General features: G+C 41.2%; 1 protein-coding gene across 5 annotated transcripts in view; it reads left to right on the top strand.

Moving 5' to 3' along the window:
• The first annotated feature begins 1,603 nt into the window (after nucleotides 1–1,603).
• kazna (kazrin, periplakin interacting protein a) overlaps nucleotides 1,604–27,658 on the top strand; it is a 101,480-nt gene continuing 75,425 nt past the window's right edge. For 3 of the 5 annotated variants that reach the window (XM_034536202.1, XM_034536199.1, XM_034536201.1), the window contains exon 1: nucleotides 1,604–2,162. In XM_034536202.1, the coding sequence (XP_034392093.1) occupies nucleotides 1,991–2,162 (172 nt within the window). In that variant the 5' untranslated portion in view covers nucleotides 1,604–1,990. Of the gene's footprint in view, nucleotides 2,181–27,658 lie in introns of all 5 variants that reach the window. The other 2 variants (XM_034536200.1, XM_034536198.1) reach the window with 1 other exon arrangement.

Raw genomic sequence — 27,658 nt, 5'->3', positions numbered from 1 at the left:
TGAGCAGGAGGGGTGACGTGTGTCTGTGCAGATGGATGAAGTGTGTGTTTGTGTGTGCGTGTGTGTGTGTGTGTGTGGGTGCGTGTGCCTGCATGTGTCTGTGTGTGTTTTGTTCCCCATCCTCTTGCTTACATACTGTAGCGGACAGTCAGTTGGGTTTTATTTGAGACCACAGTGTGGACTTCAATATTAAGCTCACACACACTTAATGGCAGCAGCACACAGCGGTTGCTCGCTGCCCTGTGCAGTGTGGTGGCCGATCTGTGCTTACCACATGCGGGATGGGTTGGGGTCTCACTTCAATGAGCCCTGAAACCCCCCCCGATAACGGCACAGCTGTACTGCTGACTGAGTGGGCATGCTTTGACAGTCAAATGTCAGATTATAGCTGAGAAATGTCGGATTGAGCAGTTTCCTCAAAGACAACCATACAGAGTATTTAATTATAAGTGCTTATTTTTACAGCCAACAATTAAGAGTCTACTGTCCAAACATCTTTCCTGGGCTGTGAGATTGGCTACCGAGAGCATTCAGGGATGGAGCAGTATTGTGTGTCCAGGAGTCCTGGGCTCAAGCCGCCTGCCCTCCCTCACGCCTCATTTCCACACAATTGTTCGACTCGACACAACTCTTGGTACTTGTCACTACTACAGTTCTATGGATATTGGTGTGAAAATAATTATTAATAAAAACTATTATAAATGAAAAAATGTGTAATTCTTATTTGCAAACTATAGCAAGTGTGCTCAAATGCCAAATTCCAAGATTAAAAAATGTAAATATATATATATATACATTGAACTACCCCAAGCATCCTTCGTACAATAATGAGCCTCTTTTAGTTTTGATCATTATAATCTGGGCTGCAACAATCCATTATTTGTTATTTATCATGAGGAATATTTGTTATAGTCGTTTAGTCCATAACATTAGAAAAAAGCACAATTTCCACAGCCCACAATTAAAAAAGAAAGATAATCTAAAGATACCCAAAGATATTTGATTACTAATTATATAAAACCCATAAAGGCAGCAAATCCTCCCATTTGAGAGGCGGGACCAAGCAAAAGTTTGTCTTTGGTTAGTTTTGTTTGCGACTGATCAAGCAACTAATCTTTTAACATTCTTGTGTTTACAATGGAAACCAAAATGTAACGTTTTAATGAAATTGTTAAGGCATAGAAAAAATGACATTGGTTTGCAGGAGAAAATGCCTCGCTGTGATACTGTGAAGACAGCTTTGTTTGCATAACTATTATTGTTTTCTGTCCACAACTGCTTCTTTGTCAAACTAATGACTTCCTTCCCTTTGTCAATGAGTTCATGGAGGGATGTGCATGCAGTGTACACAGAAAGGAAAAGAGGACAGGCTGCAGTGTTTCACTGAAGTCAGTGTTCACAGGCTTAGCTAAACATCTTGTGCTTCAGTTCAGTCAAACACACAATCCCTGAACCTTCTAGCATTATCTCCTGAAGACAGCTGTGCTGAGGACCTCTGACTTCCATGTGCTTATATGGTTTAGCTCACTCCAGCCCCCCCTCAAATTTCTCTGCAAATGGTACAGTCCATTTAAAAAGGTGCTTGTCATCTCTCAATGCTCTGTGTCCTTTCAACAGTCAGCTGCAGGGAGCACATTTCACAGGGGCAATGCTGGCTCTCTAACACACATACACACACATACACACACACACTCATGCTGTTACCGAACTCTCAGTCACACACACAGGCATGCGCTCACACTGACACTCACACCACACATACACCATCTCCAAAGATACACATTTCTCCTGAGCTGGATGCCTCTCTTTAAAGGACACACTGCTTTGAGGATTTCACTTGGCTTTCTTATAAAAAGGGAGGGAGAACAGACAGAAAAGGAGAAAGAGGAAGGATTAATTTGAGGACACCTTACTTCACAGGAGATGTACAACTTGTCAGCATGACACCTTGTCTGGATTCCCCTCTCCTCCTCAGGCAAAAATCCTGAAAATGATGGATGACAACAAGCAGTTGGCTCAGCGCATCGATGGGGCCATTCAGTCCGCCAGCCAGGAAGTGACCAACCTGCGGTCAGAGCTGAGCGCCACCAGCCGCAGACTGGCCGAACTGGGGGCGAGCGACTCTGCCAGCACGCTCGAGACCCTGCAGCAAAACCACAACGGTAGGAGAGTCGCTCGAAGTGAGTAGACTGAGACTGTGTGCTGAGAAGCTGTGAACATGTGGAGAAGGATGTGTCCACTCTGATGCCGCTGTGTATGATCTCGCTGTGTGTGTGCGTAACACGTAATGGATGAGAAAGTGAGTTGAGAAAGACTCCGCTCATGCCTCCTCATGTGTCCACGGGAGTAAGTGCATTGAAAGTCAGCAAGTGAGTGGATGAGTTAAACAAAAGAGGTGAGGGGTTTCTGGTGGCTTGTGTCCACTCTCAGTTCTCCAACAAATCCTCTCTCATGTTGAATAATTAACCTCCGGAACCTTTAAGAAGGGGGGTAGTGCTGCTCTTTGGTGAGGGCAGAGTGGGTAAAGTTACAACCTCTTTTCACTCTCGGGCACTCAGTCTGCTAGTTCATTCGCCGCTCCTTTAACTGGGCAATGGATCTGTGTCTCTTGAGGAGGAAGGGAAAAGGGGGCTGGTTTTAGGGTTGCTGTGGGTTACTGTTACCGAGCGCTGTTTGAATGGCTGCCCAGTACGTAGAATGCTGTGTATGTGTGTGTATCTGTATCTGTCTGTATGTCTTGTGTGCTCCAGCTGCTCTGTTTGCCCTTTTTCAACTTTTTAAAAACTCAGTTTGACATGTGGATAGGTAACTGATGTGTGGTTTTGTGTTTGTGTACATGAGCACGGGTGGCTGGATTAGCATGTGTGCCCGTGCTGTCATGTCCTTTCAGCTTCTGGCACACACATACTCTTACACTCTCGCTGTTTCCATAGCAGTCAGCTGGTACAGTGAGCTGTCCGATAGGATACGTTCCATCTTGGCTTTGGCAGCGCTTGGCTTTGAAACCACATATCTGTCAGAGACTTCTGAGATCAAGCTCAATAAAAGGTCTGCTCTATTTCCTCTCTTACATTCACAAGGAAAATGTATAGGCTAACTCTCCCTTCACATGACAGAGAGTCATATAGTCCTCAGTTGACCTCTGTAGTGGTTTTATTTTTAAAGAGTAAAAGATGAATGCAGAGGCTGCCTTACACAGCCAGCCCGGAAGAGTTTGGTCATGTGTCAGCATTGTTTTCAATGAACTGCCCCTGTCGCTTTGTTTTACAGTTCTTTCTTTCTGCTTGTGTGTGTGTGTGTGTGTGTACCTTGCAGTATCCCTTTAACCTTCCTGCACACTCACACCCCTGCTGTTTCCACAGCAGTGTGTGTGTCAGTGTGAGTGACGACAAGCATTCCTCTGGGAGGGTTTGAGCACTGATGTCATTGTCCCTTGTAGCTGCTTCTCTGCTCAGCTGAAATGATGCCTGAGATGTGCATGTTCAGTTGTGGAATCATTTTCATCTCTCGAGAAGATTCATAAAACTCACACACAAACCACATCTACAGCACAAAGGCTGTAGAGAGCTCCATTCTTCAAATGTTGATACTCATTAAAGGCTGAGACGTATCTGTAAATCTCTCTGAAGATGGAATTTATCAGGCATAGTTGTCTAGAAATTCAGTGCTCCAGTGTGTGATATACACACACGTCCTATTGCTACTGAAGCTAATGGTTGCTGATTCCTGCCTTTTTTTGGCCTATATATCTTCCCACTGTCATTGTGTTTATGTCAATAAGTCTTTTTTTTTGTTCTTCGCTTCACGCCCACCTCTCACTGTCGGTTTCAACCCCTTTTCTCTGCTCCTCTGTTCTTTACAAGCCTGGGGTGTATAATAGAAACAGCTGGGGATAGGGGGAATAGGTAATTTATTACCAGGGGCTGTGTTGGGAAGGGAGGTGTGTGCTAAGGGTCGCTAGTTCCTTGCACAGCCGGCAGAGTGGGAGTCCCGAGGGAAGCTGTGCTGGGGGTGCTACCTGGCACTTCACTACCAGCAGCACTAACCTTGCTAGCAGGCTGTCTTACCTTGATTGCATTTCTACTGCCTGGGGGTTTTCATGTGCATGTTACATTCATCCAAGAAAGTGCAAAAGTTAGGAATAAATGGCAGTACTTTGTGTATTATTGTATATTCTCTGGCGGTCCATCGCATATGCTTGTTTCTAAAAGACACACACAATATCCAGCCTCCACATCTCTTTCTCTCTCACACATTTGACACCTTGTCTGTCCTCTGAGCTCACTACTATCCTCATGTGGTAGTTCATGAGCTTGCCCCTGGAATTAGATTTAGCTTTGCTGTGGCACTATGGGGCTGCTTATATAGAGAAATGCTGAGCGGCCATGAAACTGGCTCACAAGGTATGCCTGTGCCATTTTCATTTTCTCTTTGTGTCTGGGAGAGAATGTGACGTTAGGTTCCTCTATGGAATTTGAAAGAATGACTGAGGAACCCATTCTAGCACTGCCATACATCATTTGAGTTTCAAGTTTTCAGCAATGGGTGGAGTGGACATGAAGCTTTTTATTCAAATTGCAGATTTAAAATGAAAAGTTCGGCCAATTTAATAAAGGTGGATACATGTGGAAAGACTCTTCAATCGTCAGTCTCCGGTTTTTGTGTGACTCATCGTCAAACCACAATTTAGCACGCTAGATCCATTCTGGTCACCTTGATGAAATATGGCACAAACAACCCAGAGCAAACTTTTGTGCTGGTAGTTTTTTCTTTGTATTCTATTCAGTTTTTGTTGGTAAATGCAGAGTGTAATACAATATAAGTAGGCCTGTGGCCACAATGAATCAAAACACAAGTTATTTTACACTCAATGTTATCACGTGGTGTATATTACTGCGTCAATACAAAGGGCATGCATTTCTATCTGAACCTGTCTGGATAATCATTTGTGATAATTAAGAATACAAAAATATATGAATCTTTAAGGTTATCCAGGAATTTAATAATGAGTTAGGCCTATTATATCATTTGGCTTGGAGGATTTGCTGTGTCATCATTAATGAGCAGACAAGCTCTGCATGTTAAAATGCTACTGAGACGATACTTGTGTGTTGTTCTGTAATTTTGGTCACGAAAAGGCTCCTTGGTCATTGACACTAGATATTAAACAGGATTAAGAATATCGGGAGGCTATTTGCGTATCTCCATTAGAGTCGAAGAGCCGAGCAAAGTAGACACGACAAGACTACTCATGCTTTTAATAATATTAGCCAGGGCTTGAACTGAATGGAAAAAAGGTGCAAGTTCTCTATACAAGCATCTGCACAGCATGTCGTGTTGGGTGTCATCATTTTGTTTCACCTCTATTTCACAAGCCCCTTAAGGTAGGACAGCTCACACCTCTCAAACTAGCCCAACCTGCAGTCTCCATGTCAATGCACTATCGTGATGGCCGGCCATTCATCAATACAGGGCTTTGAAAGTGAAAGTGAGAGGCTTTCTCCATCAGCTGTGTCAGAACCCATTGGCACTGTACAACAGGAGAGGAGCAGCAAATATCTGCCTCCTCCCTGTAAAAGTAAGTACCAGACAACTGTGAAACTGCTACAGAAATGTCCAATGACCCACTGTTTTACACACTGCCTGTTCCAAGCATCGGCTTCCTTGGTATTTCAACTCAGGTAACATGGCATTTGAGTGGAATTGCTCTGCTCTGTGATTTTAATGTAAATGCGTGCGTTCAGATCATCTCTGCTTACTGTGGCTACATCATTCTGTGTACAACATTAACATTCAGTTGTCAGTATATTAGAGTCACACTACTTGCACAGTAAAGGCTTCATCGACATCTAGAAGAGTTCAGACATTTGTATTCCTGCAGTGTGCAGTGTCCACACGGGGACACACCAACACATGTGAATTGAACTCCTAATTCCCACGAACACGATCATGATATGTATATACAGCTCTTACTAACTGCTACTGTACATGGAACATATAGTGATCAATATTGTTCCACAACTCGGTTCTTGAACACCTACAGCATCTCAGTGCTACTATCTGTCTGCTAAACTGCTTTTAACATTTAATTTCAAAGTTAATATAAAATAAATACAACTGTTTTAGACTCACCATTAATTCCTAACTTAAATATATGAAATAAAGACCGGATTTGCATAATTTGGAAAGAGACTTTTCTATCTCAGCTATTGGAAAATGTCAACAGGCTCTCATATAATGTTCTACCCTCTTCAATTAGAATAATGTATGCAAAAAGCAGTCTCTAGTATGAATTTTTCCAGTGTTGCTTCAAAGGTCACTTCTCTTTAAGAGTGCTTATTTGAGTGTTTTTACATTATACTGCACTCATGATTATGAATACACACCAAGGGCCCTGGAAATATAATATTATATGACTACCTCAAATATTTGATACATGAAAACATGTTGGTGATTCATGCTGTGCATTTCATTTAAATGCTTAACTTTCTGAACACATCTCCATATGCCAAACCACTGAACATTTGATCTCTGCCTTTGCTGCATCAAGTCCCAGGGCAAAATATCATTTCCACCTTTGTCTTATTTTATGGTTAAGTTGTTATCCTGTCAAAATCCCAGAGTCATTGAAGTGGAGAATATGTTCACAGAGATTACAGGTTTTGCCAAGAAATGCATTTTCTGCTGTCTTTTGTCTGCTTCGAAGGTGTCTGGAAAACCTGACTTTTTGCAAGATGCCATTACCTTCATAGCCTTGTTCACGCCCCTTTCATTGATTTGATGAAGAGGGATAGGTGTAAGGCTGCTGCCACTCAGAGAGGCATTAGGTGTAGAATGCCAGCGGGTGACTGAAAAACAAAGAAACAAAAAGACATGAACCATATAACGGGGCTAATGCAGTCATAAAGGCTGCAATGAATTATCTCAAGCTGTGAAAATGGCACCACATCCCATTAGTGTTTTTTTAGATGGAGATGACATTTGAGTGCTTCTCTGTATATGGCAATGAGAAACTTAATGACTTGTGTGAGGCAAAATGATCGTCCTCTTCAGGTTTCTTGTTTATGGCACGTTTTATGGACATTTATTTGACTAAGTTGCCCAACAGATGGTTACTCATCAAAGCAGTCTTGTAAAGTGCAACACAAATTATGAATGCTGCAATCGCCGTTGGAAAATTTCCTTTTAGCTTTTCTGCTGGCGTCGACTGCAGTAACTTTCCTAATGAATCCCGAGTTTAGAAGGAATTGCCACGCACATAAGGTTATATTTCAAATTGAAGGACCCATGTCGGTATAATTAATAAGGCTGAAACCCGAACATGTGGTTGAAGGTAGTAATTACTTGCCTATAAAGCATGTTAATGATGAGTGATGCAGTCTGTAACCATATGCTTAAAGGTCATTCATTTACATCCACACGTAGTCTTCAAGTGAGTGAAAGAACCTTGCGAATTAGATTGATGACCACGTCATATATTGTTCATACATCATGTGCTGCCTCTTATGTGTGTGTTCACAGTGCTGACACACACGCACACACACACACACACACACACACACACACACACACACACACATTGAGCAGAGGGGGAAAGTGTTTTCCATACATCAGCTATCATCAGGCCTTGACACCCTCACAGTGGCTTTGTTGACACTTCAATTCAAATACTAATTAACTTGCACCCGTACTACCACACACAAACGTATTGTATATTCTCTACCTGAATAGACAATGTGATGCCCTTGCTAGCATTTGGGTAGGTCAGGTCTGTAGTGCATATTTGGTGTTTTGGGTTGGTCTCATTTTGCATTAATGAGTTTGAGTGTCTCTCTGGTATGTAAATCACTGTTGCCCTCTGTCCTTCAGCTTGCTTTTCCTGGAAACTGATGCTAACAGCGCTCTCGTGCACGGCGGCAGATGGCGAGTGTGCTCGGTAATCGGTGACATTGCACATATTCACATGCCATGAAGCGCAAATGCTGAGCTGTTTCATGCAACACTGTGGAAGTAGAGAGCCAGAGAGAGGGTACAAAGTGCTTTAACACAGCATAAATTGTACTTTTCAAACGGAAAGACATTTCTAAGAGATCTGCTATATTCTGTAGCTCCATGACGGTGATCGTCCAGTGCAATGGATTGTGCACCATGTGGATAGACTACTGTGAACAATGATTCAAACTCTCCTTTATTTGATGGAAAGCTTCATTAGTGGGTGGTGGTAGGTGGTGGGCACCATTGTTTTTATACTGCATCCACTAAGACCCCCATTATTCTCCAGATGGCCTTCATTTCATGTTTGCCACAGGGCCCAGCTCATATTAGAACAAAATTGTTCCTCCAGAAAATGTTGGGCGAGAATCATTCTTAACTGTGTTGTTGCAAGTGATAGTGATTATAAAGCAAATGTCATGAGAAATAAGACAAGCTGTATCCTGTCTATACTGCAACTCCATCGGATAGACTCCGGTGTAGAAATCTGCACAGCTGAAGTTGATAGGTCTGCTCTGTTGCCCCAGAGAATGGCTCCTAATAGCCTGAGATAGGAGATGAGGAAAGCGTGCACTCGTCAGACACAGAGCCCCCCTAGTGGTTTTTGAACGATTTGATGTGACGGAGACCGGGGGGGAGGGGGTCCTCTTTGGGGCTTCCTATGCTTCTCTCTGCAATTATTCACAACGAGGTGCAGTCAGACGATCGGCTGTGGCAGTAGCAATGATGACATGACATTATCTCTGGTCATCTCACATTTCTGGAAGTATTAGATTGAAATGCTGTGAGTTTTGCCTATTTCTGTCCTGTGTTCCATTTCTGCGAGGCTGCTGCTGTAGTGTTTGATCATTACAAAGAGCTGTGGCTCTCTGTGGAGATGGTGTAACGCTTGACGTCATCCTTACACTTTATTTATCTGGAGGTCTCACAGTAGAGTGTTCACAAACTAGTATTTGTGGTATTATGTTTTCAAAAAAGGACTTTATTTGATTGTTTGGCTTAATAATTATGTTATCCCTGTGGGACATCAAAAGAAACATTACTAAGCATGAAATGCAAATGTTCGATTTACGTCACAGCATATCACTGTACCATAAATTAACTACTAACTAACTGTTTATTCATTTGTATGCAGAGCAATGCTCATCTTTTTCTATTTCTACAACAGAGTGTTATTTTTAGATATTAGCTGGGGGGTACATGGTGTGTGCAACCCAAGATGATTCAGGTATTTTGGGTGTAGGTACAGCCAAATAGAATTACTGCATAGCTCTGCAGAGGCATTGCTTTGCACTGGGTCGGATTTCTCCTCACCCACATCCCAATGCAACCGTTTAGGAGCTAATAGAGTGGGACTTCGGATCAGTGATTCTGTATAGCCTTCACTCATGTGTCAAACGGCTTCCACCAGCTCACAAGGACCAGTAAAGGGAGCTGCAAGGGTGTTTCAAAAATATGTCTGAGAGATTGCTCTTGGAACAGGGTACAGGCTGTTATGGTCTTTGGCTAAACCAATGACAATCAATGTTTAAAGACAAGGATCAGTGGGAGTGTAGTGGTACTGATGCACAGCAGACACTAACGTAGCTATTCAAGTCGTACACACTCACCTCCACCTCCCACAATTTGTATTTGACATGCTGACCCTGAAATCATGTTGATGTTGTTGAGTTTGCCCTTTCTTTAATATAGACACTGCACAGGTTGGCTTTAATAATAATAATAATAATAATCCATTTAATTTATATAGTGCTTTTCAAGATACTCAAAGACACTTTACATTATACACCGTAGACACAGCTACGGGTGGCGTTGGCTTTAAATCAGTCATTATTGAGTTAAAAGGTTATAAGAAAGCTTTTAGGATAGTATATGTCTGGTAAAACTTTCTTGGTCATATTTTAGGCCTGATGTCTTTAAGAATTGTGTCACTCTCTCTCTTTAGCTGTGATCACATTGGACACCAAATGGGCTGCTGTCAGTGCTGCTAGTGACAGAGAGCCAGAGGTCAGACACATTACATCATCATTGTTATTGCAATGCAACACAAGGTTTGATCACAAGTTGCTTTAGCTAGCTGAGTTAAAGTAACAAAGAAGATAGCAAATGCCTCAAGAAAGTTAGAGATTGCTTGATTTCATTTTGGATGAAAAGTATGTTTGTTGAAACAAGATGTGTCATGACTAAGAAGAGAATTCCTTCACTGTTTCATCACCTTTCCAACATCTGCCTAGGTAAGGCCTGCTTCAAAGTTTCCACATGATAGATTAAAGCTAAGTTTGAGAGATGTTCTACTTCGAGATCCCCGGAGCGTACCCATAATGCAATATGTCCTTTGTTTGGAAGATAAAAAATATTGACAAAAAGCATAAATTGTCAAAGGCACAGATTCACAAAGCCGCTTTTCTTTCTTATCTAGTCCTTGTCATCTTACCTCCCGTTCTCTCTTCTAATTATCACATCAACAATCAGCATACACAGACATAATGCTGTTTGTTGAAGTCCGTTAGTCAGGCCTGGCTGTTGTGAATTTGAGTTATCGTTCAGCCTACAATTGTCCATCTATCAGCATGCAGGCTGTCCAGCCAGCTGGTGCCTGCTGAGTTGGAGAGGAGGATTGGGCAAGCCTGAATGTCACAGTGGGGGCAGGTGGGACCCGTCCTCAGGTACTGTAATGCCCACTGGCACAGACGGGGCCGCCTCAGAGCCGCATGATGGGGACGGGTCGTGTGACGGAGAAGAGAGGGAGGCATCTTGAGCCATGCTCATGCCAACCCTGACAAATTGGATGAAGCCACCGGTGGGTAGCAAAGGCAGAGCCAGTATGAGGCTGACATGTGAAAAGGACTGGCACTGTGGGTGGAGTGGGCAGAGAGTGGGAGGGATGAGGGTGCTGGAGAGCAGATGTGTGTGTCATCACAACCCTGGCATCATGCTGAAGGAGAGGAAGCATTACTTATGCTAATAGACGTAAACAGACGGATACACACTGTGTGTGTGTGTGTGTGTGTGTGTGAAAATTCTGCCAAGGGTGCTATTTTCTCACGTACACAATGTCTGTTTGGGGAGACTTCATTCTCTCCCTCATTAGAGTTTTCACGTGTCATAAACCAAATATTTTGCCTTTCTGCTCCTATTACCTAGTATGAAGAATGACTTGAAAGTCCAATTGTATCTGCTGGTGCATTTAACCGTAGACTTTCCTGCAGTATCAGGTTATCTGCAGTGTTTGTTCCATCAGAATATGACCACACAGTGAACAGTGTTGACTGAAAGTAGTGGAAATGTTATCCTAACTACATTGCTAGAGAAACATGCTTGTCATAGTAAATTGGAAACACCGAACTGCTTAATTTGGATGCTGCTTAATTATTAGTTATTAAATTGTACATACCTAAAGTGTAAAACTGTCATGTCATGCTGACATGCACAAATATAGATTTACCTCAAAATACAAGTGGGTCAAAGCTAAACTACATATTTCTACTCTTTTCTGCCTCTTTCTGTAATTTCCTCCTCTTTTAATTATTATTTTGTGAAAGATTTATTCCAAGAAGGGCTCTACAGGGGGTTCTGTGTATAACATCAGCCCTTCAGGAAGAACCCTTTTGGGAACAATTGTGTCTAAAAGTGAAGGTTACCATTACTTACAAGGAGGCAGGGAATGAAATTAGCACTTGCCACCAAATACAGAGTCAATGTTGGCTGTAGCAGGGAAAAATTTCAGGGCAAAAAACTAAAAAGCAAATCCTATGTTAGAACTAGTCAGGGATTAGGTTCCATGATAAATGCCATATTTCTACTGTCTGTTACCACTGTTTAATATTCTAAAGCGTTCTACATAGATTTCAGAAGAGGCAAACAAAATGTAATGGCCAGGTGAGGAAACAACTTACCTTCAGACCCTGCACGGATGACTCCGGAGGAACCTGTGACTCTCACTTATGGTTCAGTTATTAACAGGCAATCAATAATTAATGTTTACTTATTGTACCAGCAAAAACAGGTGGCTAACAGTCAATCAAATTGCAGGTGTGCAATGAGTATATTGCATCATTACGTGAGACCTCCATTAGCAAGCCAAAGCAACATTTCTCATCTCCACTAAAGTAAAGCACTTACAGATCTCTCACAGTCCTGGTTATTAACACAAATGTTTCTCCTGAGTTGCAAACACTTTTAATGTTTCTTTTTAATGTTCATTCAAACTGCTTTAGTTGCTTAAAATAAATAAATACTGGGTCTAAGTAGTCACGTTGGCAGATGGAAAACTGTATTTGCCCAACACAAGATGATGACAGGATCTGTCCTGTCATCATCTTTCATTGTATTGATCAGGATATTACTGCAATCACCGACTCTGTAGTTTGCTGTCATTTTATTATGTAATGAAAACATTAAATGGTAAGTAAAAAGATATTAGATGATGTCTTGAAAGCAACCGTCCGTCTCTCTGCAATGTTAATTGTATTCAACTCCCATTGATTATCTGAACTACTGGTGCGAGGCAGCATATTGTGATGCATGCAATGAATGGCCTCAAAGACTCAACAAGCAAGGGTGTTAGTTTAGGATCGATGCATCATTGAGCCCACATGACCCTTAACTGCGGACCACATGACCTCCAAACTGAGGATGTGATGTCCCAGTCATTAGAAAGTGTTCAATGCGTCACCGTGCCTGTTTAGGGCTCATTGAATCTTTTATCAGTAGGTAGCTCGGCAGATGCCCGATCAATGCGCAGGGGAAAAGGAGCAGAAGAGTCGCTCTACCAAATGTTTCTTGTGTAGGCATTCACCTAAAGGAAGCCTCTAACCTTCTCCTTTTCCTCCATCATTTACAAGCCCCCAGGCCGACTGAAAAAGATGGAAATGTGTTCACGTTTCTTTTATGTTCTCAGTCATTAATGATATATTTGAGACAATGGACATTTTTACTTTATTGCTGATATTGTTTTCTTGCTTTCTTAATTTTATTTCCCTTTATGCTGCCTGGGGTGGCTGTGGCTCAGTGGATAGTGTGTGGTCCTTTAACTAGAAGGTTGGCAGTTTGAATCCCGGCTCCTACTGTTTGCACGTCAGCGTGTCCTTTAGCAAGACAGTTTTACTTTACAGCAGCTCACTGCTCCTAAATGCTTAGGTTGGGTTAAATGCAGAGGTCACATTTGAGCTTTCTAGGTTTTTGGATTTGCAAACTTGTAAACCATGACTCACCTGATGTAGTCTTCCATTGGCCGCATATCTCAGGTGGCATTCTCATCTATTTTGCAAGGGCACTGTTGCTGCTTCCTGTGCTTTGTGCCACCCAATAAGATTATAATTGGGTTAAAGAAATACAAACAAGCCGGAGCTTTTTTTTCTCCCTATACCGGAATTATAATGTGTGGAGCCAGACCTTGCTTTAGTGCTGACACAGCGCTGTGGAGATGGCCTAGACCCGGCTTTGCGAGACTATACCTGAACTATTGTTGCATTTCCTTGGTTGCAGACCAAGATTCATGAAGCTGAACATTACTTGCTTTAACATCAAGCCATGAAAATGTATCTTACAGAAAGAAGCCTCTAAAATGTTGTGGCAAGTCGTATTTGTATTTTAGAAGTTGGTTCTTATCTAAGACATACCAAAGAGACAGGTACCGCCAGCTGCTGTCAGTCGAGAAGTCGTCATGGCACTCCATCTCTCTCGAGTGAAGAGGCTTTGTATGTATTTCCCATCCAAACAAGGAGAGTTCAGCCAAAGTTCAAAAGGAAGTTGAGTGGGAGAGCGAGACGCTTCCCCCTCTGTCAGTTACTCCTAACCTTTTGGTCTTACTCCTCTAGCAAGAGGAGGGTTTGGTTTGACAACTGGGGCATTCAGTCAGATATTCATCACTTTCTGACCTCAACTCTTTTGATTTGAATGACATTTTCCCTACATCTTAACCTACATAAGTATCTATCATAGATAGTGGATTGATTGACAGAATGACCAAACATTCAGGAGACAGGGGGACTCAAAGTTGACTCATATTGGCCACCTAAAGATACATTTATCTTTCTCATAAGTAAACCTATCAGTATGGGTTTTCTGACCACTGGAAAGCTAACTTAAACATGTATGAACATGTAAGGACCAGTATCCTGGCCAATCATTACCATGCTGAAGTCGTTCTGATGGAGATACCTGGAGATATTTCTCTTTACCTTCCCAATTGAAACTGAAAGGAGGTGATGGGTTTATAGTCAGACTTTAAACGTACCGGTCAGTTCATGAGTTAACTGCTGTAGAAAAGTCCTAATGTTTTGAAGGATATTTTGATCTCAAATTGCATTCTTAATCACAGTAAAAAATAGTTGCATCATGTTGAGGGTATGTGGCTGTCTCTATGTTCCCTCCTATTATATATTGTTATTGCAAGAATATCCCAGAGATTGATGTCTGTGTGTATCTAGATCCAACGCACTAAGTTGCTTATATTAGAGTTTAAATCATTTAGATCACCAAACAACATCTTGGCTCTCGTTCCACAATCCATAATCAGACTATTGACATAAACTTTGGATGCTCCAAAATCCACTGATAGATCGCCAAAACCCTCAACTTTATATTGTTCTATAATTCTGCAGCTTGTAATGCAATCAATGTTTTGCCTTTGCATATCTGACCTGAGTGGATGGATGGATAGGCTTCTCTCTGTGGCGGGTAAAACAGAGGAGGAATAAAGTCTATTGGCTCACAGACAATTGATCTTTGTCAGGACACACACACACACACACACACATACAAAATTGACTTACATTAAGCTTAGCTTGCCGATATTGCTCAGGGTGTCTTATGCCCCACACAGTGATGCCAAAGAGTATCATTGATTCATTGACTGTTGGCCTCTTCTTGCTATTTAGTACATCTGCTGCACACACTGTCATTGTTGATATGGTTTGGAGTTTCTGAAGATAAATACGGCATCAACGTATTTTTAAAGAAAGTTACATTTTCCATCAGGAATCAATTTCAAAAGCAGGTATTGCAGAAGAAATTAATGTTAAGTCAGCCCTCGCCTTGGTGTCACTGACTCATAATGACTCAAGGTGTAGTATTCAGATGGAGCTATCTTAATACAATCCTTTCTCTACATTGAACATTCTGACAAATTGAAGCATCATTGTAATAATACCACAAGTCTGCCTCGAGAAAAGATTAAACATGAGTGTCTTTGAAGGAATCCCATCTAATGTATTGTCCACTCTAAATGTCCACTTTTGAGTGGTTAATTTAGAGGTATGCAGCTGTTCAGTGAATGGAAGGTAAATATGTTGTAGTAAGAAATGGCCCCATGACTATGAAAGAGAAAATTGAATGGTGATCATGCAGTGCAAACAACACAAGCAAGATGTCCAAAGTTCCTCTCTTGAAGCTGTGACACGACATACACCTTTGTGGCTGTCCTGCAGTGTTTGTTATTCATGCTGCTTCTCTCATGTCACGTTACTGCAATTTAGTGCCTAGTTTTTTTTCTCATTCTGTTGGCGTTACTTTACCAGATACCAATGTTGAACAGATTATATTGTTCAAATATTTTTATATAAAATAACAATGTTCATGGAAATGTATTTCTAAAACCCTGGTCCTTGAATCCGCCACCTCCTGATAGATAATTTAAGATACATTTTGATTGTGAGTATAATGTTACCAGGCACCAACTAACCTCATAATGGCACCACCTTGTAGACTCCCTAAACTCTCTGCTTAAAGCCTTCCACTCTTTCTAGGCTGTTGAGGGCTTTGCCTTTCTGCCCCAGATCAGAGCCTTGCTTAAGGATTAAAGTCATTTTCTAAGCATTTGCCTCCAATCCAGCTCCACAGTTATCACAGCCACATGATCACAATATCAAAGCTCATGCCCACGCCCCAGCACAAGTCTGTGCTAGCCCTTTAAAGATGTTAACAGCTCCATAAAATGAAGAGCTCACGATCATTAAAAAAACAAACTCAACTGTCTCCTCTCTGTAGGTGTGCCTGATGGTTCCACGTATGTTTAAGCTCAGTGACGGTGTCTATGTAGATGTAAGATAAGACAGCGTGGCGGCATGCTTGCTGAGGGCACTGAAGGAAGAATCACAAGTTTTCTCTGCTCATTAGGATTCTGCAGAGGCCGCCGAGCGAGGATGAGATGAGAAGAACTGATGAGAGGCAGCGGAGGGCCAAAAATAGATCAAAACCCAACTGGAGTCCAAAGTACTGGTGGGCATGAGGAGGGAAAGAATGTTGGCCCTGTAAGGATGGACACGCTAAATAGAGCTGTCTGACTAGATTGCAGATAGAGAGCCGCCCAGGAGAAAGGTAGCATAGCAAAGGAGTTAGCTTGCTTATGATGGGAAGTACTTAGGAATGCTGATAACAGTAAGAAGGGGTCTTGGTTGTGATTGGGAAGGATGAGGATTATAGAAACCCTCCAGCCTTTCTATGCTCTCCTTTTTCTTTCGCTCCATCTTTTTCCTCCCCGTTATCTCTCTTTTAGTTTTGCTGTTCTGGCTCTGATTAGTAGAGAGATAAGAGGCTCATGATTCTTCTATTTTCTTCTCCATTAGTCGGACTCACTTAAAGCTGTTGGTCTGTGTCAGCGGACGAGTCTCTGTCCGGCCTCCTCTCTTCATCCTCTTCCTTCTGTTTGTCAAGGCCTTTTCATTCGATGAGCTGCTCATCTCAACAGTGCAGTATTCTTTGTCGAGTTGGAGTGCATTTCAATTTCTGGTGTGTTGGTGATGAGTTTGATTTTAGAGAAGTGTGAAAAGTGTGAAAGATTTGAGAAGCACGAGTGAAGTCATTAGCAGATGTTGTAAGCTAGATCCTTTGAGCACTCAAAACACAAATGCAAAAATTCATTTTCTGTCATTATGATGTATTTTAAGGATTATATAGTATGAGCTGCCGATCCAATATCCAAATATGATAATTATAGCTTCCCACTCTCTGCGGTCCTCCCCTCCTCTCCAAACAGACCATTACCACCACGCTGGCCACTCTGGAGCTCTTTGGATGGACGACATTTAAGAAACATCCCCTTTACTCATTCCTCACCTTCATCCTCCTGTCGGTTAACCTTTCTCCCTCTGTATTCTCACTGATCTCTTTCTCTCATTTGCAGGCCTTTTTCTCCAGTCCTTCTGTGACTTGCAGTTTCATTCAGGCTATTTTTTATTAGTATTTTTTTGTCTGGCCCTCTTATAGCTTCTCTCTCTCTCTCTCTCTCTCTCTCTCTTTACCTCATCTGGTAATGTCTCCATGTAGGCTGAGGTAAAGTGCTGGCACTGCCTGCGCCTGGTGTCTTTGAAGACCTCTGCGAGAATAAACAATGCCAAGGTCACTTTTTCTCGTGGTCTGTTTCAGCATCTGCGACCACAAAGACAGTCTTTGAGGATGTGGTCGTGGGTCGTGAGCGCTTGCTTTTTGTGTTCATCTTTTTCCCTCTGGTTCCTCATCATTAGACTCACTAGACCACCCTCACCGTGACTTACCACCCAACTCACTGGGGTTTTCAGCACAGACCTCTACTTTGCCATCCATGTGTTTCATTGTTTTCCCTAGTTCCAGAGTGAACTTTATAAACCTCTTTTATAGCCAAGGCACAAATGACTAGCTCTCCAATAATATCTCCATGCAGCCTCAGCCCAGCATATTTAATGTGAACTTGTTTGCGTGTTCCTTTGTTGGATGTAGCTTTAAGGTTCCTATTTAGTCATATTTTTTGAGCACTGTGTTGTTTTTTTGTGCTATTGAATGCCCTCTTTGTCCTTCTGCAGCCTGCTGTTCGCTCTTCTCTGTTACCCACCAACCCCCACCCTTGGGCCACCTTCATTTATTGTTCAATTTAATTATTAATGTTCTTAATTCTAGACAAAGGAACAAAGCTGCTATCTCGTGTATTTATGCCTTTGAGCTCAAAGTCATTCACTCTCTTGCTACCATAGCTGATGCTGCAGAGTCACAAGTCATTACTACTTGGCTAATTACATTCAGAGGCACCTGCCCACACACAAAGCGCAGACGGTGGTTTAGTCACATTTCATTATCATGGCTGCTTCTCTTGCACTGTGAGCTCAGTCTAAACTTTAGGTCATATCTGGAACTGATGTGTGCAAAGTTGTGTGCTGGAAATGTCACAACACCAGGGGCATTGTAGCTTAGTTGCAACCAGCATATTTCCACTACAGTTTACACAGAAAGCCCCCCATCGACCATGACCCCCTCTCTACAAATCACCAAACATGGTGGCTGCTGGTCGGGTTGATGTTATCAGCTGTTCCAACAATTAACATTGCTGGAGAAGTAATGGATGCTAATCCTCAATTAACACTTTACAGACATCATAAACTATATAGTCTAAAACAAATATTAATTATGAGGTACCACATTCTGAAAAGTAATGCTAGCTTTAGGGGTTAGTTCAATTTTATTTTATTTCAGACTCATGAGTACATATAGCAACAAACACAAATACAACAACAATATATACAATACAATACGAGGAAAACGGATATAATCATTGCAGTTAAAAAGTCACTCGTGGTTAAAAACATACAAACACGTGTTCCAATGTTTCCAGAAACAAGAAGAATACCTTGTATCACTCGACATTTAAATTTGTATATAAAACTCCTCAACACAGCATGGAAAGTGGGAACATTACGAGTCACAAACGTATGACTTGTACTTGTCCATCTGGGAAGCTTGAGCAAGATTCTGAAAACATCATTAAATGCTGCCTGAATCTTTTTAATTTTCACTTTACTATAACTGCACCACAGGTGGGCTGTATAGAGAGGAGTACAGTAGGCTCTGAAGAGAGCAGTTTCTGTACACATATTACATTTACGTGCCAGCATATTGGCTTGTGCATAAAGTTTGCAACACTGCCACTGCACATCGTCATCATCACTTGATGTTGTGACCCAAATATCTGACTTTCTGCACCACATTTAGCTCCTGGTCTCCCAAAGAAATGAAGGAAAATGTAGCTTCTGATCCTCCTTGGTTTTAGCTATCATGATAACACTCTTTTTAGAGTTGAACTTGATATCATAGTGCACACCATATCTTGAGCAGACTGTAAACCAGCGCTATAAGGAGACAGAACCGCTAAGTCGTCAGCGTAGATCAGATGGTTAATAAGACTTTCCCCCACCATACATCCTGTCTTACACTCTTTTAACTCTTTAGAAAGGTCATCCCTATATAGATTAAAAAGAGTAGGTGACAATATTCCACCTTGTCGGACGCCATTGGTCACTAGGAAGGGTGCAGAAACACTTTTACCCCATCTAGCTCGCATGGTTTGACGTGAATACCAAAAGTGCAAAATCCTAATCAAATAAGGAGGGACCCCTCGCTCTTGCAATTTGACAAACAATTTTGAATGATTAATTCGATCAAAAGCTTTAGATGCATCCAGAAAACACATACATATTGTGTTATGTCTCCTGTACTTATACTAACAACTTGCTTCAGTGCATATATACATAAGTCTGTGCTAAATTTACTTTTAAAACCGTATTGATTATCAGTGGTTATGATGTAATCTTGAAGCATATCTAAGAGGATTTGTTCTAATACTTTAGAAAGTATACTGGCCAGAGCAATTGGTCGGTAATTTTTAATGCCGGATATTTTACCGGTTTTATTTTTGATTACTGGCAATAACAAAACAGTCAGCATAGAGTCAGGAAGTACGACATGCATTAACAATCAAGAAAAACACATAGCAACTAACACTTAAATTGTGTTGCTAGCATGCCTCAGATGTTCTGCTGTTATTTGGTCAAGGCCACATGATTTGTTCAATGGCATACAACACTTTATCGGGTCTAATACACACACCAGCATCATAGGAACATTACCAATATTACATTTAATCTCATAGAATCAGGTATGTGATCTGTTGTACCAGCTCATGCAAGATTGCAACATCCTCGAGACAGTCATGAGCATCAGCTGTACATATACAGAGATCCAGCCAAGATGTTGTGTGCCATGCTTCACTATATATGTGTAGCTATTTACTGGCAACAGCACTCTGTGGAAAGAACCAACTTGCTATCTTGACAAACAGGGAGTTATTATCTAAAATATCAGCATTCACATCCCCCACAACAAATATTTGTATATGCACTTTCTTTTGACAAAATAACTTATAAAAGCAAGCCTATGACGGTATTCATCCTCGTTTTGGTTACTTTCATAAGGAGTGTAAACATTTAAAATTACAAAATCATTCTTATTATGTACAACTTTAATTGCTAGTTAGTACACATCACTATTTTTTCTCGTTATTTATAACCACAATTTAGAAACAGAACTACATTCACTCAAGCTGTGTAACTCCAGCATTTAGCAGCATATGAAACCCGTCAGGCTTGTATCCGTGTAGGTATTTGACATTCTGCCCTGTGATGCCGTGTTTGTGTTTAAATTGTGCAGCTCACACATCGGGGTGTCTGATGCCATCCCAGATGCTACAGGGCATACATCTAGCCGTTAATTGGGGCTGAGAACAAACCCAATACAGATGGTATTTGCACTGTGTGATGAAGAGGATTTTCTGGGTTTACTGCAATCTACAGTGCATCTAAGGCAGGAGAAGGGAGACGACCGGAAATTGGAAAAGAGAAATTGGGAAGATGGAAGGCTGAGAGAGGGACTGAGAGAGAAAGTGACACACATTCAGTGAGAAGATAGAAAGCAGGGATGCACAGAGTAGAGGAAGCAGAGTAACATATGACACAAACCGCACAGACACAGGAAGAGCATGTTACATCCTCAGAACTCCCTGATTCACTCTGTTTGGTCATATGTGAATGCACTTTGCTCCTGATCATTTTTAGTCCACCTTTTTATTGTTTGCTTTAAAGTCTGGTGATGAGTACGCCTCATTTAGTGGCGATGGATTCAATGTGTTTATGTGGTTTAAAAAGCCACATTCACACTTTTGTCCCAGCCATATGATTTCACATACAACATGCCAGGTGTGGACACCCCTGTCAGGATAAAGGGTTAACTTGCTGGAAATCTTTCACCCCCTTTAAATCCTCGCTCATCCTATAATTAACAGTGATAGAATCTCCTGGAAAGTCTTTCAACATCCTAATGTGCAAAGTTAACTTGATGAACGGCGGGCAATAATGCATCTGCGCCCTCCATCAGTCACCATTAAAACTGAGAGCTGGCCATTGCATCTCAATATAGCATTCGTAGCAGTGGGGTTTCTCAGGAAGATGGAGCACATTGCATACTAATCCAGACAAGAAGCCTCAGTGTCATGGGGAAAATGAACAGCTCCTCCGCTGTAAACTTTCTGAATGATCGTCAACCATGACTAATGTGAGTGTTTACTTGTACTGATGAATTGATTGTACCTTTACAAACAGCGGATGTAGATACTGGAACTCTAATAAGTTCTTATAAACTGATTATAGCTCCTTTCCCACTAGACAAAAAAAATAGTGGAAAGGTTACAATTGGCATTCATTCTTGGGACAAACAACTCTGCAGTAGTCACGGTTATTTATCGGCTCCAGCTTCGATTGGCAGTGATGAGATTGTGACACCCGGGTGAATAAGCTAATGGTCGCCCCATTTCCGGTGCATTGATGAAATGTGTTTTAAAGTGAATATATAATAAACAAAATCAACAGCGATTTGGACAGTTATTATAATTTGTTAACGTACAAAACATACCATTAATATGCTCTCCTCAAAGAGACTAGACTCCATTGACAGAAACTGTAATTTTACAACTGTGTTGGTCCTTCCACTGTTCCAACAATCATCACCTCTGGTTTGATAGTTTGAAAGATACTGAATAAGTAGCATATATTGTTAATGTTATCTCTTTTCTTCTCTGTGTGTGATTTTGTTAGCTATAAAGTAATGTCACAAGTCCAGACTTTCTAAATACTGCTGCCTCTCCAGTCATCAGATTCCAGGTCAAACTTGTTGATTTTGCGGTATGTCGCCATTATTAGGAGGACATCCATTTAATCTGTTTATTGTAAGGACCAAAAACTCTGCACAACTTTTATGTTTTCTGTAATAGTTTACCTTATAGATTTTAACTTCCTGACAGCTTCACATTATAACCATTACCACGGATATAAAAAACTACCGCAACTGGCTGCTTCTTTCTACCGTTTATTAACCCTGCTTTCATGAAATCGACTGACACAGCAGAAAAAAAACAGACAGGCATTCTTGTCAACTGGCAATGGGAAAAGAGAATATCTTTAGCAGGTTTTCCAGCATTTATAAAACTTGCATATATGCTTTAATTTTGGTGCAAAGGGGGTATTTAAGTCAAAACTTTCACTTTTTAAAACATTCACATTCATGTTCTCTCACTCTCTAAATCACCGTTGGACACAACTTTGCTCTGAGCGTCACATAATTTATCATGTATACACTCAAAATAAGACTATCAGGTTGCAAGATACAACCTGCATCTCCCAAATCACTCACTTTTTTTTCAGAAAGAACTTTCCTGATGAACCAAAATAATAATGTCCCCCGTGACTGACGTATGCAGCCCACTAGTGCATCTCACTTCGTCATACACTTCGACTTTCTATTGTATCTTTCACCATAGACGGCAAAGATGATGAATGCCTTTTTCTTTTTCTTCTTTTCACTGTTTCCCTAGGCGCCACACTTATGTGTGAATTCCATTGTTGTTGCACTCGGGAGCTGAAGCCGTAATGTGAAAGAAACCAGCGAGATTGTGCAATACTGTACAGTACATGGTACAATTTGAAGGGGATCGACTGTAAATGATCTTTCTTCTGGGAAAAGCTATTAAATGCGGCAATGGTCCAGAGTAAGCTCAAGAGACATGTTGAGACAAAACACCACTGTGTGGTGGTGGGGTGCTGTGAGAGAAAAACGATCACTATGAAGGAGTGCTGCATTTGACCGAAGTCTGTGAACCACTGGTTCATCCAGTGCTCCATTTAGATTCCCCTGCAGGTTTTTTTCTTCTTCTGCTTTATTACTGGGAGGATATGACAGGGGCTGATTTTAGTAGAGCTAACAGTTGAACAAATTTGATCATGGCCATATTTGATTAATTTGGATGATTCAATTCACCTTTTTAGAGCTATTTTTAGAGAAATAATCAATAGCTTTTAGGTTACTTTCCAAGAGGTACTTAGACTTAATTTCAGTTTCATTTCCTTTGTTCGTTTCATTATCAATTTTCCTCTCATCCGGAAAATATTTAAATATAGGTGTTACGTTCACGCCTCACAGCAGCACCTTTCTCACTTCTGACTGAGCAGGAAGAGTCGGCCGTGGAGTTTTTTAGCTCGCAAACATGATGGATCACAAAAAAGCCGATGTCTAGAACAACAAAGGCAGCATTTAAGCGCCGAGCCGCCCACTGTTCTTTTCTGCGGTCCGTGACATAAATCTCAGTCAAGGCATACAGAGTGCTTTAAAAGAGGGATGAGAGGTTATTTGTTTCACTTTATGGGGTGTCCGTTATGGGTGGGTGGTGGAGATTTCACCTTGTCTTTAGTGAAGGTTTTAGAACCTGATGAAAAAGCCAGGACAGCGTAAAGGATGAGCAGATATGGATGGTGATTGTTTTTGTGCCATCAATTGCATTTGTATTCATTTTAACTGTCAGACTAGCAGGTTACATGAGTGTGTACGCCTACTTAGATAACATACACTTTGGGTTAATGGTTATTCTGTCCTGTACAGTAGTAGAGTTGTGTGAGCTTTGGTAAGATACCTTAAATCAGATGGATAAATTTTTCTGTCTTTCGCACAAGCACACACACACACACACACACACACACACACACACACACACACACACACACACACACACACACACACATTGGCAGATACAGTGGGAGCTGGGGATTGGTTTAACCACAACAACAGCTGCTCATGTCTGGCCACTGCCATGTTAGCCAGCAGCCAACCATATGCAGTCTGTGGATTGACACAGAAGACACCGTTTATTGGCAGTGTCTGAAAGCACGTGCTGTGTTTATACCAGACACACACAAAGTTATTGTACATTACTCAAAAAGGACATGAGGAGCTGTGGCTGGTGTATTTTGTAGTCAGTTGTGACTGTATGTAGTAACAGGGGTGTATTGAGTTTATGGTACAACACACAATGGATTGTTACCCATTCAAAACACCCATGCTATAGTTATTTAAGTTTGACTGAAAACCAACTACTGTTTGGTTAAATGTAATGTTTTGTCTTTTCTGTAATAGTTCACCGTATGGATTATTGTGGTTTACTTGCTGCTCATATCTTTGCTCTTCTGTACCTCAAAACACCGTCACCTGTATATCTCGTTAATTTTACTTTTAGAAATGTTCCGAGTGAGCATTTGGAGCAAAAAAAACATATTTCTTAACATTGCACTCATTCGTCACTGCCATTGTTGTCAGCCAGACCCATTTCTCCTCCAGTCACCATGTAAACATCCAATAATTTGAAGAGCAGGTGTTTTGAAGGAAGCTGAGATCTTTTAACATATCCCAAAATGTTTAATGGCGTCAGTTAATGGAGGAGGGAAAGGTTTGGAAATACATTATGATGCTATTGTTACATCAATCTCAGGTTGTCGTCAACTTGCTAAATTTTATGTGGGGTAAGGGTGAAGTCAACATCATTGAGTTGAGGATTCATTAGAACTGTATTAATGTATTACCTTTGTCTGCTGTGACATCTCCAGATATGCTCCAAATGACCTCCACTTAAAGAACACAATGCCTGTCCTTGTGTGTGTGTGCGTGTGTGTGCGTGTGTGTGCGTGTGTGTCCCTTGATCAGGGCGTGTCTTCAGATGTTCATCAGGGGGCCAATGAGAGGATGCCTGGAATGGAGACACACATATACACACACTCTCAGGGCACAGACTCGCTCACACACAGATTAACGGGGTAAGCTGTGCCGCTCATCTGGGATAAATGCGGTCAATGAAGGGAACAGCTGAGCAAACAGCTCTGGCGAGAGGCAGAGAGCAGAGTGGAGAGGGAGAGAGGGAAGCAGGGATGACGAACTATTCATCCCAGCGCAGTGCTGGCGACCGGCTGCCACGTTGGATATGCATCAGCCCTGCACCTGGAAGAATGGGGACCAGTGGAGGTAATGGATAACAAACACACATAAACTATACTCAGCTGCCAATGTATTGTGTTTTGTTTTTCCTGGGGCAAACTGCGGTGGGAATAGTGGGGCCAAACTAGCTCACTGTGCCCTCGTAGAAATCAATTGTTGGGATGCCTGGGAAATCTCTTTTTTATAGTGACAAATCAGAAAACTGTGCCATTGGTGGTCTATTCAATGTCATTCAATCTTCTTTTTTTTCCTCTTAAGAAGCAAAACAATCCTCTTAGAATAAAACAAGCAATACTAGAGAAGATATGTGACGTTAAGATGAGAAAAAATTCTGAGGAAGATTTTGTTCTGAAACAACAATAATCCTACACTTTTCCATCTAGATTTGTACACAAGAACGCTTGTTTTAAATGATTATCAGGGCTCCAGTGGTGGCATAGCGGTAAACTGAGTAATGTTTTAGATGAAGCAGAAGCCGAGGTATTATGTTGGGGCATGCACCCTTGTTGTACAGCACATTGAGGCCAGATGGCCTGATTCTGGTAGTCAGTTATGAACCATTGAAACAGGTATCATTAGGATAGATAACAGTGATCTGCCACATCAATCCTCCACTACTTTGTCCCGATGAATAGGAAGCACAGGTAACCTAATTGGCTTGGTTGCTGTCTGATGCCAAGCTTTTTTTGCAGTTGTGGGTTTAGATTTTGGATTAGAAGTGTTAATCTTGAATTATTGAATTAATATTTTTTTATTATGTTTTTGAATTGTTAGTCAGTCCCATTCAAAATCGAATAAACACCTTGAGGGAATTTCTTTAAATTTGGGACAAACGCCCACTTGGATTCAAGGATGAACTGATTCAATGTTGGTGGTTAAGTTCAAGATCACTGTGACCTTAATAAATAATTCAATCTATAATCATAACAAAATTAAACACAATGTTGAATAAGATAAAATGATGAAGTGATGTCATTTTATATCCAAAAGGTCAAAGGTCATCTTGATGCCACCACCACAGCAGACTAAAAGAAGATCTGTTTGTTGCACACCAAAGAATCTGAGTCTCCTGAGGAAGAACACTCTTTTTTTCCTTCTTGGGTCGCTACAGGCTTTAGGAATTACCAAGTGAACAATTAACTGTGGGTTCCCAGCGGTCTCATTTCTAGGACGGACTTGTCGCTGAACATGCCACGCAAACACTGCATATGCCCCAAAAAAAGATCTGCTCAAAAGAACAGATGCCTCTAAAAGAATATTGACTTGAACGTCTAGAGATATCATGTTCACTTTTCTTTACGTAACTTTTGACATTTAAAGGGTTTGTTTTCTGCTTCTCTCTGCAGTTGTACCCTTTCATGTCCCAAAAAGAATTGACGTCGATAAACCTGTTGTCTTGGTTTCAGAAAAGGCCTTTGTCACCTACTCGTCCTGGTGTATGAAGACACAGTGCATATACATTGTCTATTAGGCGAGACACTTGGGAGGTCTATGCAACCTTTTGAACTGCTTCTGAGCAAGATGTTTTGTTGTTGGTCGCTGCGGTTTTCATGTTGTCATCCAGTTTTTTGACTGGTGCTATTGCAGCACAGCCGCTCGCTGGGTTTAGTGGCTCAATTGTAGCCTGTTGTGAGATGTTTGTGTTCTGTGGCTTTAGAGTTTAGTTCAAGGTTTAGTTATGTATTATTTTAGTATTGGCAAAGCAGTTCTGCATCCTCCTGAAAACTCACTAAAATCTAATTTCTGCTTTTTTGTCATGAACTTTCAGTCAAATTGTAGTAAAATGTCTTTCTTCTTGTTTGAATGGAAATCCCTTGAAATTCATAACCCGTGTTCCTGTAAAGCATGGTGTATCGTAAACTAGGTCTATGGTCTTTTTTTGAATGGCAGTAATTGCTGTCAGAAATGCGAATGTTTGAGGGAAATAACCGAAAGCACTGGTGTGTGTGTATATATATATATATATATATATATATATAATTTTTACATTTGTGTTAGTGGATGTTATGCAAAATCAAGATTTCAACATACAGACAAACTCAACAGTCCTGAACAAATGTTTTGTTTGTATTATAATGCAGATCACATGAAGCTGAATTTGTTGGGGGCCCATGACTATCCACACCGGTTCACATAATAAATGTGTTCTCTTAGTGTGTGCACATGTATAAGTGGAGCTGCGTTCTCTTCCTGTGGCAGCAGCAGTCTCATTGTTTCATGCTTCACTTCACTGCTTTTCTGTCCGATGTGTAGACCTCCTGCCAGTGTCTCGGAAGGCTTTCCCAGTTAAACCAAGGTTACATCAGATCAATTCCCATGTCCATATGATTAGGCCTTACGTGATTGTTAACTATCCAGAGCATGAGGGAGCTGATGAAAGCAATGGGCAAATAGGGGCGCTTCGACAGAGTCCTTCGTTATATAGTTGTGGGTCTGCTTTTTTTGTGTGTTGTATCAATATAAATCAAATGGGTTTTGGACTGTTTGCAGGTCAAAAGCGTTTTCGCTATTTGACATTTTATAGATTAAACTATGAACCATCAATGGCAAACAC

Source organism: Cyclopterus lumpus, chromosome 7 (assembly GCF_009769545.1).
Source record: "Cyclopterus lumpus isolate fCycLum1 chromosome 7, fCycLum1.pri, whole genome shotgun sequence".
In the NCBI taxonomy this organism is placed as follows: Eukaryota; Metazoa; Chordata; class Actinopteri; order Perciformes; family Cyclopteridae; genus Cyclopterus; species Cyclopterus lumpus.
This window is presented reverse-complemented; position numbering and strand designations above follow the sequence as displayed.